At 44.7% G+C, this 15,442-nt stretch overlaps 2 protein-coding genes across 11 annotated transcripts in view; one reads left to right on the top strand and one right to left on the bottom strand.

The window, feature by feature from the left end:
- TERB2 (telomere repeat binding bouquet formation protein 2) overlaps positions 1-15,442 on the bottom strand; it is a 179,362-nt gene that overhangs the window by 26,680 nt on the left and 137,240 nt on the right. The gene's annotated exons all lie outside the window — the stretch shown is intronic.
- Positions 1-15,442, top strand: part of MYO9A (myosin IXA) — a 188,289-nt gene that overhangs the window by 114,012 nt on the left and 58,835 nt on the right. For all 10 annotated transcript variants that reach the window (XM_061349914.1, XM_061349919.1, XM_061349922.1 and 7 more), the window contains one exon: positions 4,055-4,189. In XM_061349914.1, coding sequence (XP_061205898.1) covers positions 4,055-4,189 — 135 coding nt within the window. The remainder of the gene's footprint in view (positions 1-4,054; positions 4,190-15,442) is intronic.

Here is a 15,442-nt window from a genome sequence, read left to right as displayed (position 1 = left end):
TTTAAAGATCCTTGTAGACCTACACTTTAAATTACAGGAGCTTTGGTGCAGGTTTGATGTACCGGTGATACAGTCGCTGCTGCAGGCGTATCCATGCTGCATATTTGTTCATTTTAAATGTTACTTTTGATAAAGGAACAGCATCAGCACATAAACTAGACTGGGCTAGTTGAGGTCTAAATTATAGTCCAACTTCGCATGATTTCCTTATGGTGCTTGTTCAAAGTGTGAGTTTAAAACTGAAGTATTAGAAGATTTATAAATATAAAATTCCTTATATTCAGTATTGGGCTGCAAACTTAAAACCAGCCAGATCACAGGCTTTGCTCCCGCAGGTTAACAAAATAATTTCATTACCACATACCTCAACAGAAAGAAGGTTTTTTCACTTTGCTATGAGAAATGACTCTGTAGAGGTAGATCTGTGCGGCTTTATGACCCTTTGGCATAGGTGCTACGAGATTTTTTTGGCTAGAAAGCAGCAAATAGCCATAAATTCCCAATTTCTCACTTTCAACAGTTTTACCAACTTGCATGCATTGACCTCTTTATTTTGGGAGCTCTGTGATGCTGCCTCCAATGACAGATGGCAAGACCTGATCCTCTGCAGAGCTCTTCACCTAATTTCTTCAGTGTGAAACTCTGCAGAAACCCAACAGTTTTGTAGTTCTGTGCATTTTGCCTGTTGGAGCTTGTTGAATTTTGGGTGCCAGCAAAAAAATATGGAAAGGCAACATTAAAATATCATTTGAATCGAATTCTTTTCCAACTGAATAGCAGATTTTTTTCTATATAAAACTTTTCTGTTTTGCTGTATAAATGTTTTTTCATGTGCACATTTAAATACATTTTGTAGCAGTTTCAACACAGTAAATGAACCACTATTGAAGAAAAGGGGGAGGGGTTCTTGTGCTCAGCTATTTCGTATTGAGTTATGTCCAGTGGCAGGGACTTGACTATTCCATGGATAACTCCGGTAATTCCATAAGGATTCTGGAAGTGTGAGTGGTTTCTTTTCTAAGTCTTGCTTTTATGTAGTGCAATGGAGACTTCTGTGTAGGGTAATTTTAGGGAGCTCTTGTGGATTGTAGGGAAAAGTTTGCACAGCAGTGGGGATTTGCTTATGCATTGTGGATGGGAAAAAGCCACTTTGTCCTGTTGCCATCATCACTTTTTCCATGTATAACATAGGCAAAAGATGAACAACAAGTTTAAGAAGAATTCTAGTGAAAATAAACCAACAAAAAGATGAAGTAGAATATTTCTGCTGGTCAGGGTGTCATTTATGAATGTATTTGTGAATAAAAGGGTTACCACGCCCATTGGCACAATCAGGAAAAGGAAGATTGACCCTTGGGAAGCAGCGAGTGAGATCACATCCCTCTGCCAGGCTCATTCCTTGGTCTGGTGGCTTCCTAGTTTCCATCTTCTGGTCAAATGACTGCTTCTCATGGGTGTTTTGCCAAGTGATGCAAACTTGCGTGAAGCTGGCCAAGGACCTTTAGTAGTTATCCATGTCATGGCATGGGTGGGGGAAAGGAGGTAGGGTCTGTCTGGCCCTGGAGGAGGGAGAAAAGCCTGGATGAAACATAAAGTAGCTGAGGACCTCTTGGGAAAATGGGTGGGATTCTTATCATGCTTCTATGCTTTCTCAATTTTGTTTTCACTTGTTCTGATAGCCAAAATCCAGATCTCGCCAAGCTTCACCTCACAACCCAGGTGGCTGCTCTGCCCGCAGCCACTGGGTCTGTTCCAGCTGTAGGTGGTTCCCTGGTCAGGAGTTGAGCAAAGAAGGAATATTTTCCTCCCATTTTATGTGATCTGTTGAAAACAGATGAACTGCAGCACAGAGAGACTGCTGGACAGTCTGGTTTGTATTTCTGGTGATGGAGTTAGGCTGGTCATTTTAGGTAATCCAGAGTGCAGATAAAACCAGAGTGCCTGTCAGCTCTCAGGTTCTTCTGAGGTGTTTCTGCTTCTTGCTTGAGGCTTGGTTCATCTGACCAGTGCTAATGCTTTTGCCTCTCGTACTGTTTTATTTAGTTAATTGCAAGGTATGAGCAGAGCCTGTGTATGTGTGAGGTGGCTTTGGTTAGACCCTGGAGCGCGGCTCCCCAGCGAACTGCTGGTGGAGCTCTCTGTGCATGTGTCCTTCAGGCACATAGAAAACCTTGGTGCACCCGCATCTTGATGAGCATCTTGAGGTCATTGTAAGTTAAAGGGGAAACCAAACGGGCTTTAGCTCTTCAGTTTGGAGAAAAGGCTGTGGTGGGATATGGTGGAGGTTTGCAAAATCACCAGAGGTGGAAAAAAAAGGCAATTTAGAACTGTAACTCACCAAATCCTTATGTTATTAGGGGCTGATTTAATAAAAACACACCTATATCATGGACTTCTAGAAGGTGGCCTGATAGGCTGTGAGGGATCTTAGTGTCACTAGTGTCAATGGGTTCAAAACAAAATCAGATGGGTAGCTCTTCACACACATGGTTTAGTGGTGGTCTTGGCAGTCCTTGGGGTAAAGGTTGGACTTGATGATCTTAAAGGTGTTTTCCAACCTGGTTTATTCTATGTATCTTAAGTGTCACATGCATGCAAAAAGCGTCACTTACCAACCCAGCGATGTCTGCTGTCAGCTCAGGGATCTCTCGGCCTCGAGGGGTAACTTAGAAAAGCAGCCCTGCTCAGGGGGAGATCACCACAATGGGGCCGGCTGCTATGGAGAGGAGAACTCAACGGGCCCTGATGGCTGCAGATATTGATAGTGTCAAGTAGCTGATATTTCATCAGATTTTCTGTTGTGTTCATAGCATCGTAGAATCCCAGCCTGGTTTGGGTTGAAGGGACATTAAAGCTCATCCGTCTCAATCCCTGCCATGGGCAGGGACCCCTTCCACTGGAGCAGCTTGCTCCAAGCCCCTGTGTCCAACCTGGCCTTGAGCACTGCCAGGGATGGGGCAGCCACAGCTTCTCTGGGCACCCTGTGCCAGCGCCTCAGCACCCTCACAGGGAAGAGCTTCTGCCTTAGATCCAACCTGAACTTCCCCTGTTTCAGTTTGAACCCATCACCCCTTGTCCTATCACTACAGTCCCTGATGAAGAGTCCCTCTCCAGCATCCTTGCAGCCCCCTTCAGACAATGGGATCTGCTCCGAGGTCTCTACGTTAATGCATTTTCAGCCACTTACCAGCCCCGTGTCCAGCCAAACTGTTCATTTTGGCACTGAGTTCTCCCTGATAGCCTCACACAACAGGATTAACTTCAGTTTGAGCTGCTTGCTGAGTGTCTGCCTTGACCAACGTTCAGTTAGTTCAAATAGGAGGAGTGCATCTGTCACACAGGATGGGATGTCCTGCTGCCATGGTTGGGGATGGTGGGCTGAGAGGAGTGTGGGACTGGTCTTGTAGAACATTTCTGGTGTCCTGGTGCCAGATCCTGGGGCTCTGAGACAGCATCCATGGGAAATGTGGCCTGGTTCCCTTCCCTGCACAGAGACCTTCATTCAAGGCAATTCCAGACTTATTTTCCTTTATAACAATGGATTATTTCCCTGCAAACCCTGCTGTGCTCCCAATATGCCTTGCTCCCAGCATCCAAAGGTGTTTCTTTGGGAGGCTTGCAGCTGGAGTGTATTTGCTTAGACACCCTCCATTGACCTTGTAGGCATGTTTCTGTGGACTGTCTTCATGCTGTAAGCCCTTTTTTCCCAACCCTATCCCCATTTTTCCCCTCAGAAGGTAAATACGGTCTTAGATCCAATAGAATAACTTGGAACTGGGTTCAGGTTTCTTCAAAGATGGCAATTTACCTATAAATTAAAGAATACACCAACTCTTACCTTACTTTTAGAAAAAAGCCTGGTATCTGCAGTTCCATGTTGTGTCTCTGATGTAGGTGAAGTCTTCCAGATGGCATAATACTGGCAATTCCAGTAAAGATTAAAAGTCTGGCTATTAAGTATATTTAATTCCATCTGAAAGCTTTTGATTATGTACAAATAATCTATTTACTTTCTGTGATTTGTTTTTAATCTTCATTGTTACTTTCCCTGCAGACTCTATCTATTGGAGTACTTGATATTTTTGGGTTTGAAGACTATGAAAACAACAGTTTTGAGCAATTCTGCATTAACTTTGCCAACGAGCGCTTGCAGCACTACTTTAACCAACACATCTTTAAACTTGAACAGGTAAGTCTGGAAATGTTCTCTGATGCCAGTGAGTGTTGATGTGAGTTTGTGACACCAATAGTAAAGTTCTTAAATTGTCCCTTTAATTCTCTTATGTTAAAGGCTGTGCACTGATTTATTCAACTTAACTTCTAACTTATCATATGACGTATTGCTACCTTATTGCAAAATAAAATCCAGCCAGAGATTTGGTGGTTTTAAATGAATGTTTTGGGATACAAGTGTCCTCAAACATCAGGAAGACCTTGACTGTTCTCTTCCGTCTCCTTGATACATGTTCAGAGGGCTCATCCATCTGTGGGGCGGGGGGAAATGTCACTCTCGTACATGTTCTCCAAGGTCAGACTTGGGATCCTTATGACCTCCAGCAGCCATGGCAGATTAGGAAAGGCTGGACTTTAAGCTTTGCTTTAGGTCTGTTAAGACTGTGTGTTGCTTTCCAGCCTCAGATGAATGTGCTGTAAGTGAGAGGTGACAAAAATAACAGCCCTCAATTTAGCAGGTAACATATACACAGGCTGGTATGGTCTATTAGTTAGGATGGGAGGAGGATTCTCCAAACATAATTTGTTACCTAAAAACAAGTGGGACAAGAGAACTGATAAGCATGTTGTTTCATGGATGCACAGCAAACAATAGAGCTGTATAATACAGTAAATATGCTATAGACCTTCAAAATGCCTTTTTTTTCCCATGCCAGCCTGCATGCCCTGCCTTCAGGTGAAGTTCTTCTTTGGGTGAGGTCAAAGGAAACGTTCTTTATTATTAGTTTCAGTAGGGCTGTGCTCTGCAGCCTAAGTCCAGCTGAGATCAAAGAATTAAACCAACCCTTCCCAGAAACCCTGATAGTTTCATTTAGGCCTCCACAGTGTCATAAGAGATCTGAAAAGTCAGAAAGAGAAGCTGCTCAAACATGAGGGCGGTCACAAGTAAGCAATGTAACCCTGGGTGGGTTACATTTGGGGGATATTTGATCTGGAGTTTGATGCTTCTCTTTTTTGTTGATGGGGTTTTGTGTTTGCTCAAGAAGGGGAGCAGAGCTGCTCAAAACCATTGTATTTCCGTTTTTTAACTGGTCTTTGTGTTCTGCTGCACCCTGCTCTGAGCAGTTAGTAGAAAAACCTGCATGTATTTCTAGGAACAGGTCTAGTTGATTGTTCTCCACCATAAAGATGCAAACTAAAAGACTATTGCAAAGCCAGTATAGCTTTTGTTTCTATAAAGATAATGACACACTTTCTAGAAGAGACCTGGGGAGGGAGGACCCTTGCTGAAAGCTGGATGATACGTCGGTGAGATGGGATTTCACACCACTTGGGTTTCAGCTGGCTTCACAGGGGCAAGCCAAGATGCTGTCATCCATAAGGGAATTCCTGTGCTTGGGCTGGGATTTCTTAGCAGGTCAGTGCTCCTTCTCAAGCCTGCAGTGTACGCAGAGCTCCTGATTGCAGCAGTCTGTAATTCTCCTCAGACTGGCTTCTAACCAATGACCTAATTAGTTTTCTCCTATAAATCTGTCAAGCACATGAAGTCATTAGTCAGGATTTGCTGTATGGATGAGCAGAGCAGTTGTGGAGGCATCCAATTGCAAAGGGCTCATTCCAGTTCTTACTCCAGGAGAACGTCATCTGTCTAGGGCTGGAGCACTGCAAGCTCTGCTTGGGGAAAATACTGTTGTCTCTACATAGTTTGCTTTCTATAACTATAAATAAGCTGTACAGCTGCATGAGCACTAATTCTTGGTTGAATTATTTACGTGGCTTAATCATTTACTTGTCCTCTTCTTGGAATTACGTGCTGCATGTGGAGGAGTGGATTTGATGGAAAGAAAACAGATCATGCATATTCAGATCTTGGGGGCTCAGAATGTCCTTCCTTCCTGGAAGCTGGCCCAAAGATTAATCTGGTTTTCAATGGTAGCTGTCAGTCTGCAGATGACAACTAAGTAGTTGATATTGTGTCTCAAGGTGGCAATTAGTTCTGTTACTTTGCATTGTGAATTTACCTGAGATATTTGTGGCTTTACAAGGGACTGTTTGGTGTCTTGATGGCTGAAAAACAAGTTGGTGATGGGCATGTGAAGTGGAGGGATCCTCTTCTGCATCCAGAGATAAGCTTGTTGAATCTCCAAAGCTTGCAGGGGGCTGAAGACAGTTTCTGAATTATATGGACACTTCTGCTAAAAGAAATGAGAAATTTACATATTTGCTAAAACCTGTAATGGAATTTGTGTGCAGAAACACAAAGTGTTCTCGTGGCTATGTTGGTGTGTACCATGATGTGTTGCCGTGGCATGCAGATGTTACGGAAACCAGAATACCTACCACAGAGTAATCTCACAGAGGTGTGGGATTATTTGAACCTTTCTTTTCCTTTTCTTCCTGGGGAAATCTAATGCGATGTGTCTGGTGAATCTCTTTTTAAACCTTCTGTCTGAAGACAGCACTATTCCCTGTGGTTGCAAACAGCTGCCAGAGGCACCCTCACGAGTCTGGCTTCAGCCTGGTGCCTCCTATAAATACAGCTGCTGTCATGTTGTGCACCAAGAGCATGCAAAGGTCTTTGCAATAGCAACATCCTCTCTTTGAGCCAACCATGAAAATGAGGATAATGTCTCTCTGCCTGCTGGTTGTAGTAAAATAGGAGGAAAGGGCAAAAAATGGCTAATGTGAGAGTTCTGCCTTGGATAAAGAGAATTACTGATGTTTCTTTACAGCTTTCTTTTTAAATCAGTTGTCCTGGATTGCTAAGGAAGCTTTAGTGGTGGTTCGTGATAGCAGATGATGGAATAGTACAAGAAAGACAAGCCCTAACCAGGCTGTAAAGCCCAGGCTTATAAATCTTGGCCTATCTGTATAGGCAAATCTTGGTTTGGGACTGATAATGACTCTTAATCTAGAAAGACTGCTATTGCAGGAAACAACTCGCAGCCTGCCCCATCACATAGTAAGGGTGGCTTTCTCCTCCCTGTGTACCTCACAGATTTGTGGGGTGGAGGTTGGGTAAGGGGCTGTAGTTAGTGGCTGCAGGTGCTGCCTGATGCGGTGCTTGCTGTGTGTGGCAGGAGGATGGAGTGGCCTTCACCAAGCTCCACACAGAATGCAGACACATTTAGCTTTGCAGACAGCATGTTTTCATTCCTCCTTGGGCTGATGACTTCAGACGAGATGACCCCATAGTTCTTGGACTCTTGGGTGCTATCAGAGTGTCACACTGCAGCAGTGGGTCTCTGTTCCCTGGTGCCTGATCCATCCCCCTGTCCTCAAGTGGCCTCCTGGGCAGAGCAGATAAGCCCAGAGCTGTCCTGACCTTCAGATGTCCTTCAAATAACACCCAGGTGAAGATGCAGTTTGGAGATCACCAGTAACATCATACCCATGATAGGAGTTCCCCCAGGTTTCTGGATCTCTGGCAGTTTGAAGGCCAGAAATAAAAGATTTTATTTCTCAATATATCCCATTCTCCAAACTGTTATCTTAGACCTCACTGATCTTCCCCCATCCCTGCTCAGGCTCACTCAGTGCTCCACTTTTTGGTTACCCTTGTTTGCCTTTCACTGTTTCAGCTGATGCTTTGCAAAAGTTGAGAAGTTATTAATTCATAAGGGGGCTGGAGCACCTCCCGCATGGAGACAGGCTGAGAACATTGGGGCTGTTCAGTCTGGAGAGGAGAAGCTGCGTGGAGACCTCAGAGCAGCTTCCAGTGTCTGAAGTGGGCTACAAGGATGCAGGGGAGAGACTCTTCATCAGGGACTGGAGCGATAGGACAAGGGGTAACGGGTTCAAACTGAAACAGGGGAAGTTTAGGTTGGATATAAGGAAGAAGCTCTTCCCTGTGAGGGTGCTGAGGCACTGGCACAGGGTACCCAGAGAAGCTGTGGCTGCCCCATCCCTGGCAGTGTTTAAGGACAGGTCAGACAGAGCCTTGGGTGACATGGTCTAGTGGAAGGTGTCCCTGCCCATGGCAGAAGGGTTGGAGCTGGATGATCTTTTCCAACTAAAACCATTTTGTGATTCTGTGATTCATCCTGTAGCTTTCCATCCCACAGGCATTGCTGTTTAAGTTCTTTCCTACCCCATTTTCTGTCTGTTCTTTACCTGCCAAACCTCAATTTCGAGGACATCCTTTTGTTTAAAAAAAATGATGAATAACTGGGGTTGAGACTGAAAAAATTATCTGGAATGTGATCGGCTGGCTTGAGGTGAGGTATTGAGCAGAGTCTGGTTTCTGGTGGGGTCCCTGGTGAGTTGGGGTCCCAGCCAGCAGAGCTTGGCCTGCTCGGATAAACTTCATTCCATAAAGGTGCCCTCTGGAAGATGCTGCTATCAGCTGTGTGCCGTAAGACCCACGGGAGAAATAACAAGATGCACAAGTTGTTGAGTTATTATTTGGCAAGGCACCATCATATGTAACTCACATTTGGGGGTGGGGGGGAGAGGGGAGAAAGGATGCTTAGAGTTAAGAATTATCTTTAGGATAGGAAGATTTCAAATTCCAGGGTTGAAATGAAACCCAACTCTTGTCATCATCAGTCCCCCAGAGCATTGGCTTGGATCCTTCCCGTTCTGGGCTGGGTGCTGGGGGACTTCATTTACCACCCCCTTGTTCCTGGAGTTCTCCAGATGATGAAGAGTCACAATATATAATAACTATAGAATCATAGACTCCCAGACTGGTTTGGGTTGGAAGAAGATGAGTGGGAAACCTCAAAAACCCTCTAAAATCCTTCAACCCATCCAGAAAGAAGTCATACTGAGATAGAACTGGATCGTCCATTCTGACCACAGCTCTTTTCCTAGACCCTTTATTTCTTTTCCTTTTTTAATTTCAATGGCAAGAAGCGAATCTGCCAGCAGATCACACAGCATCTTCAGGCTCTCTCTTCTCCTGGCTGTTGTAAGAGCAGGTTGGGAAGAAGGATGGGTCCATGGCAACATGTGTTTTGCCTGCTGAACCATGCAGAAGTTGTCCCATTTTGAGAGCAAAACGTAGCCACTGAAGCATAGGGAGCTCTTTGAGCTCGGACATGGATGGAGCATGTACAGCCACATACAAGAAGCACTGGACTGAACCTACTATTTCAAAACACTTTCTTTGATGCTCCATCCCTGACGGTGTTCAAGGCCAGGTTGGACAGAGCCTTGGGTGACCTGGTTTAGTGTGAGGTGTCCCTGCCCATGGCAGGGGGTTGGAACTGGATGATCTTAAGGTCCTTTCTAACCATCACTATTCTATGATTCTATGATGGACAGTCCAAATTGCAATGAATTAAAATCTCAGGCTTCATACATACAGGGGATGGGAGGATCACAGAATCCCAGGTTGGAAGGAGCCTCGGGGATCATCTGGTCCAACCTTTCTAGGCAAAGCATGGCCTAGACTGGATATCCCAGCTGGATATTAAGAGTGTCCAATGTTGCGGGGTCCTCCACTTCCCTGGGGAGATTCAGCCTCAAAACAAAAGCAAATTCACTTGCCAGTTGCTGAGGAGCAATTGAGTCACCTCAAAGGAGAAGCCCATCTCAAGAAGCACCTCTGCTTCAAAGCCTTCTGCCAACCCTCCCTAAGTGGTTTGCAACTCACAATGGGCAGCAGAAGAACTGCAAGGCAAGGTTGTTTATCAGAACCCCTGCAGTGCCAGACGTTATGGTTTAAATAGAGCAGCTTATAAACCTGATATAGATGGTGTATTTATGGAGCCTGGGGATACGTATTTATATACACTGTGCCTGTAGGCAAATCATGAAAACAATGTATGTTACCTTTATATTTTTATGTATATGGCTGTGTGTATAAATTCCTTTTCTGCTTAAATTGAGATCAGACATAAAAATCCTTGTCCATAAATGAAAGTGTTGCCATCCCCTTCTGGAGGGATGTTGCAAACTTGAGGCATCCGTGTCGTCTGCAGTGCAGAAGCGCCGGCACCAAACCAGACATTGGACTTGTTCATTCAGGAACTCTCTAATAATAAGGTTTTCCCATTTTAGGGATTTATCATTCCAAGCACACTTTAATTCTCAAGTTATAGTGGGACTATTCTGCTGGGACTGGCTGAAGATACCTCCCTTTGCTGAGCAAGCAAGTAATCCTCCATGGGATGGATTAATTCTTGGATGCTGGGCAGATCTCTCCTGGATAGAGATTTCTCCACCCCTTGCTGCCATTTCCAGCCTTGGAAAAGCCTCCTCAAGCTCCCTAAAATAGATTTTAGGATACATACATACTTACACAGACATATCCAGAAAGGAGGTTTTATAAGGTTTAGCTCCTTTAGTTGATGATAAAAAAATGACCTATTTTAATGTGACTTTTAAAACATTAAATATGTTCTTTCCTGGAAGGTTTTCAATAGAGTTTGCAGAATACTGCTTTGGTTTTGAGCTTTTTGAGGCATTGTTCCTATCTCTTTGTCCTGATGCTTTGCAGGGTTGATGTTTCCTTGTTACTGGGTAAGCAATGAAGACAGAAACCATTCGTATGCTTGGGGTTAGTGGCTCTAATCTTGCATTTGCAAAGGTTTATATTGCTGTGGCTGTCAGATTGACTTGTAATAGTTTTTTAAGTATATTTGGAGGTTATTTGAAGCTGCACAAGTCAGTTTGGGCTGGAGAGATGTGGAAGGAAGCTTAATTCCGAGTTTCTCACTTTGCAAATGTTGCCAGAAGCTGAAGCAGACGGTGTTAGAGTCAAGAAGTGAGGAATTTCACACCCTTCTGTTTAGTTGTGAGGTTTTAGGCAAAATACATACATTTAGACATCCAAAAGTATCTGCCTGTCGATCACATTGGAGCGTATGGCCCTGGATTACATGAGTTTGTGTGATAGGAACATGATGGGAAGCATTCCCACGTGGAGCATTCCCACACTGGAAAAAAATGGCTGCTTCCATCGATTTCCCACTTTATTTGGGGATTTTTCATTGTGTAAAGAAGGTTTTTCCTATGCCTTGATAGTGAAAGCCTCAGGCAGATAATCTCCTGGGACTTATCTAGTGCTGTCTGGGAGGAGGTGAATAAGCTGATGGGTTTTTCCTCTGCTCTTGCAATTTATTTGAGCATTCCTAAAGCAGGCATTGCCATGCTTTGGGGAGGAGATGCCATATTCCCCTTGCACATTGTGCCATGCAAATAAGCAACCATTTTGTTTTACATTTTCTACTTAATATGCTTTAATTTCCTAATTGGACTTGATAAAAGCTGAAACAACACTACATACCCTGCCCTCATAGCAGCCTTCCAGTATCTGAAGGGGGCCTATAAGAATGCTGGGGAGGGACTCTTCATTAGGGACTGTAGTGATAGGACAAGAGGTAATGGGTTAAAACTTAAACAGGGGAAGTTTAGATTGGATATAAGGAGGAAATTCTTTCCTGTCAGGGTGGTGAGGCACTGGAATGGGTTGCCCAGGGAGGTTGTGAATGCTCCATCCCTGGCAGTGTTCAAGGCCAGGTTGGACAGAGTCTGGGGTGATACGATTTAGTGTGAGGTGTCCCTGCCCATGGCAGGGGTTGGAACTGGATGATCTTAAGGTCCTTTCCAGCCCTAAACATTCTGTGATTCTATGGTTCTATACTATGTTTCACCCATCTCTTTGCCATCAACTTTTATCATACCCAGGAAAGAGCAGGGAGCATCATCCGTGTCTTTGGGTTTTAAACGTTAGTTTCTGGGGCTGCTTCCCAATTGTCAGGGCAATATCCCTCCGTAACCCTACATCTGCCTCCTGGGCACTGAAATGCTGAGATATTGGTGTGGCTCTTGGCTTTCAGGCTGTGTGAACGAATTCCCAACACACTCCAGGCCTCTTGAAACCATGGCATATTTTATACTGTTGATATTCCATCACAGAGCAACAAATCTCATCTACCTTAGAAAAACTTACATCCTTTATACTCAGGCTTGATTTCTTCACTGCTTTTCAATCTGCATTTACTAATCCCTCTGTTTTGTGCTTTGAGACAGATGGGCTTTAAGACTTGCTATGATTTTTATTTTGTGTCTTGATCACGTCTCTCCTCTTTCATTTCTTCTCTGGGTTTCCATGCTCCTCTTGTCTTACATTTTTCAAGGCTCTGATCACTCCCTCCAACATCCCCTTCACTTTGCCATATGATCTGGGGGAGCAACAGCCCCCAGAGAGCACAATACTGTAGATAAGTATGAGCTTAAAAATCATATTTAATGCTTTCTCCTTTAATCCTGTTTTTTAGCAGTCGTTTAACTTATTGTTGGCCATGGCTGGCTATGGAAGAATTCATAATAGAGCATGTGTGGATGTGTAGAGCACCTCCCAGATGCTGTTGGGCTCAGGGGTATTTTCTCCCACTCAAATAAACCTTTGATTCTGCTGTGGACTAGAGGGTGTTTCTGTTTGGTGGAGCACAAAATCAGGTCCTGATAACGGAACTAATCCAACGCTCCTGTAAAGATAATGGAACTTGTTTCTTGTACAAGAAACCTGGAGAGGGGCTTGGGACAAGGGCCTGTAGGGACAGGCCAAGGGGAATGGCTTGAACCTGCCCGAGGGGAGACTGAGCTGAGCTCTTAGGCAGAAGCTCTTCCCTGTGAGGGTGCTGAGGCGCTGGCACAGGGTGCCCAGAGAAGCTGTGGCTGCCCCATCCCTGGCAGTGCTCAAGGCCAGGTTGGACACAGGGGCTTGGAGCAAGCTGCTCTAGTGGAAGGGGCCCCTGCCCGTGGCAGGGGTTGGGACTGGATGAGCTTTAAGCTCCCTTCAACCCAAACCAGGCTGGGATTCTTCGCACGTTCAGCTATAAAACTACAGATGTTTTCTTTTCCTAGAAGCAGTGTTTCCATCAAGCCTTGTGCCCCAGTTGGGAATTTTTCCTGATGCTGTGCAAATGGATTTTAATCTTAAATTCATTTTTCTGTGGCCCATAAGCAGCGTTTGTTCTCTGGGGTTAGTTGCAGGCAGGCAGTGTTTCTCTTTAGCAGTGCTGAGCTGTCTCCTTCCTAGAGTTCCTTTCATTTCATAAAAATGCTGGCTATTCTGCCACCATTCTGTTAATTTGGTAGCCCAAGTTTTACGTGCTGGCATGCCTCAGATAACGCTGTGTGATATTTAGTAAAGACTTATGCTTGTATTCTGAGGATACACCTTTTAAAGTCTGGATCTGCTTTTTGTATCTTCATTTTTGTGTGTTTGAACATCACAAATTACATTTTATCCAGATCAGCCTGAGTATTTTAAGTTCTAAAAAGCATCCCTTTTGAACAAGAAAAAAAAAAACAACCTGGCTTTTCTGATAGGCCACCTCACTGCTTAGCACATCTTTCTAAATGTTGAATGTAATAATAAAGTACATGTATAGAATCATGGAATCAGCCAGCTTGGAAAAGCCCTTTAAGCTCATCCAGTCCAACCATTCCCCAGCCCTGCCAAGGCCACCACTAACCCATGGCACTGAGGCCTCAGCTCCACGCTGTGTGAACACTTGCAGGGACGGTGACTGCAGCCCTGCCCTGGGCAGCCTGTTCCAATGCCTGAGCACCTCTGGGGCAGGAATTGTTCCTCAGCTCCATCTAAACCTGCCCTGGTGCAGCTTGAGGCCGGTTCCTCTTGTCCCATCCCTTGTTCCTTGGGAGCAGAGCCCAGCCCCTCCTGGCTCCATCCTCCTGTCAGGCAGTTGGAGGCAGCCATCAGGTCCCCCCTTTGCCTTCTCTTCTCCACACTGAACTCCCCAGGTCCCTCAGCCATTCCCCATCACCCTTGTGCTCCAGCCCTGCACCAGCTCCATTGCCCTGCTCTGGCCATACTCCAGCACCTCAATGTCTCTCCTGTAGTGAGGGGCAGAACTGGGCACAGGATTTGAGGTGCAGCCTCACCAGTAGATGTGTATCTGTACACATACATGGGGGTTTTGTCTGCTAAAGAGACGCGAGGTGAAGTCACTCACTCCCTTCTCTGCTGGACTTCAGCCGAGTCAGAAAGACCCATGACACAACTTTGCTGACCTGGCTATTGCAGTGAGTGTGTTGAAGCAGCCACAACAGCACATCCCTGCTGTGATTTGAGTTATGGCCCTTGAGGAGTGATTATACTCGTGCTGGTGGAACGAGCCCCTCCGGTGACGTGCAGGGCCAACGTTAACATGGTGCCAACGTCATCATGGTCAGCAGCAGGATTGTTTCTAAATGCACAAGTGGGAAGCGTTAATCTGCTCGTGGTGGCTCACCAGGTCACCTGGGGAGCAATCAGTAGCATCTCACCCAATAATGAAAGGAAAATATGAAGCTCCCGGACTCTAAAAAAGCCTGAATATCTTCATTTTGGGGTCTTTGCTCAATTCTGTCTGCCAAGTTTGGGAGCTCAGTGCTCTCCTCTCCAGTGAACTTGTCTTGCTCCACCTTCCAGCAGAGCGGGTTTCAGCTATCCAGGGATGGGAGGGGTAAATCCATACATTTTTGTTGGGAGTAAGGATGCCAAAAATGGAACTCTCTGGACTTCACTGCACTAGAAACTTTTGCAGATAGCGGTAACATCAATGGCTTGGGTCTTGATGTAAAGATGGTCTTTTAGGAATAGGACATTTGGATTTTCCCCTAAACATAATTTAGTTCTACATTAAGGTGTACATTTAAACTGTTGGGTTTTTTTTTTAATTAACCTCCAGTGTGAGGCTTTTCTTGTTTGTTTGAATGGTCTGGAAGTGCTTTGTATTGTCTTCATCTTGACTGTCTGTTTCTTAAATGAAAACCTGATGTTGTTTGGATCTAATTCCTTAATATTCAAGTGCTCTGCAAGGAGCTTTGATTCATGAAGGATGGCAGAGACGTGATCGCCATGCTCAGAAGTGAAGGAATACTTTGGAAGTAGCTCTTAAGTAGCTAAATTCTGCAGAGACAGTCACTGGAAGATGAATATAGAAGATTAATAACTGAAACTTGAGGTTTTTAGCATATACATTTGGACAGCAATGATTTTACTGCAAAGCTTCTGCCTTTATATGGACAATTTGCTCTGTGTTCTGCAGACCAGCAAACACCTAAGGAATCCTATTCCTCAATCACAAAGCTGTAATTATTTCTCCTGGGCTGTGATTCTGAAGGGAAACAAACCAATAACTGGAAAAATGCTAGGGAAAAAGGAATAAGGGGAATATTTTTTTCCATTTCATCTTTGGAGCAATTGATCTGGAATAGTTCCTGCTGCTGCAATGCGCCTGTGTTGGAATGAGAGCCTGTATCTGAGTTATTGTGTAAAAGGTTATTAGCTGAGGACTTCAATCCCTCT

The sequence above is a fragment of the Neopsephotus bourkii genome, unplaced genomic scaffold, assembly GCF_033783945.1.
Source record: "Neopsephotus bourkii isolate Nb327-2 ecotype Australia unplaced genomic scaffold, CSIRO-AGI_Nbou_v1 NB_463, whole genome shotgun sequence".
Lineage (NCBI taxonomy): Eukaryota > Metazoa > Chordata > Aves > Psittaciformes > Psittacidae > Neopsephotus > Neopsephotus bourkii.
Note: the sequence above shows the minus strand (reverse complement) of the source record. Positions and strands in the feature narration are given on the sequence as shown.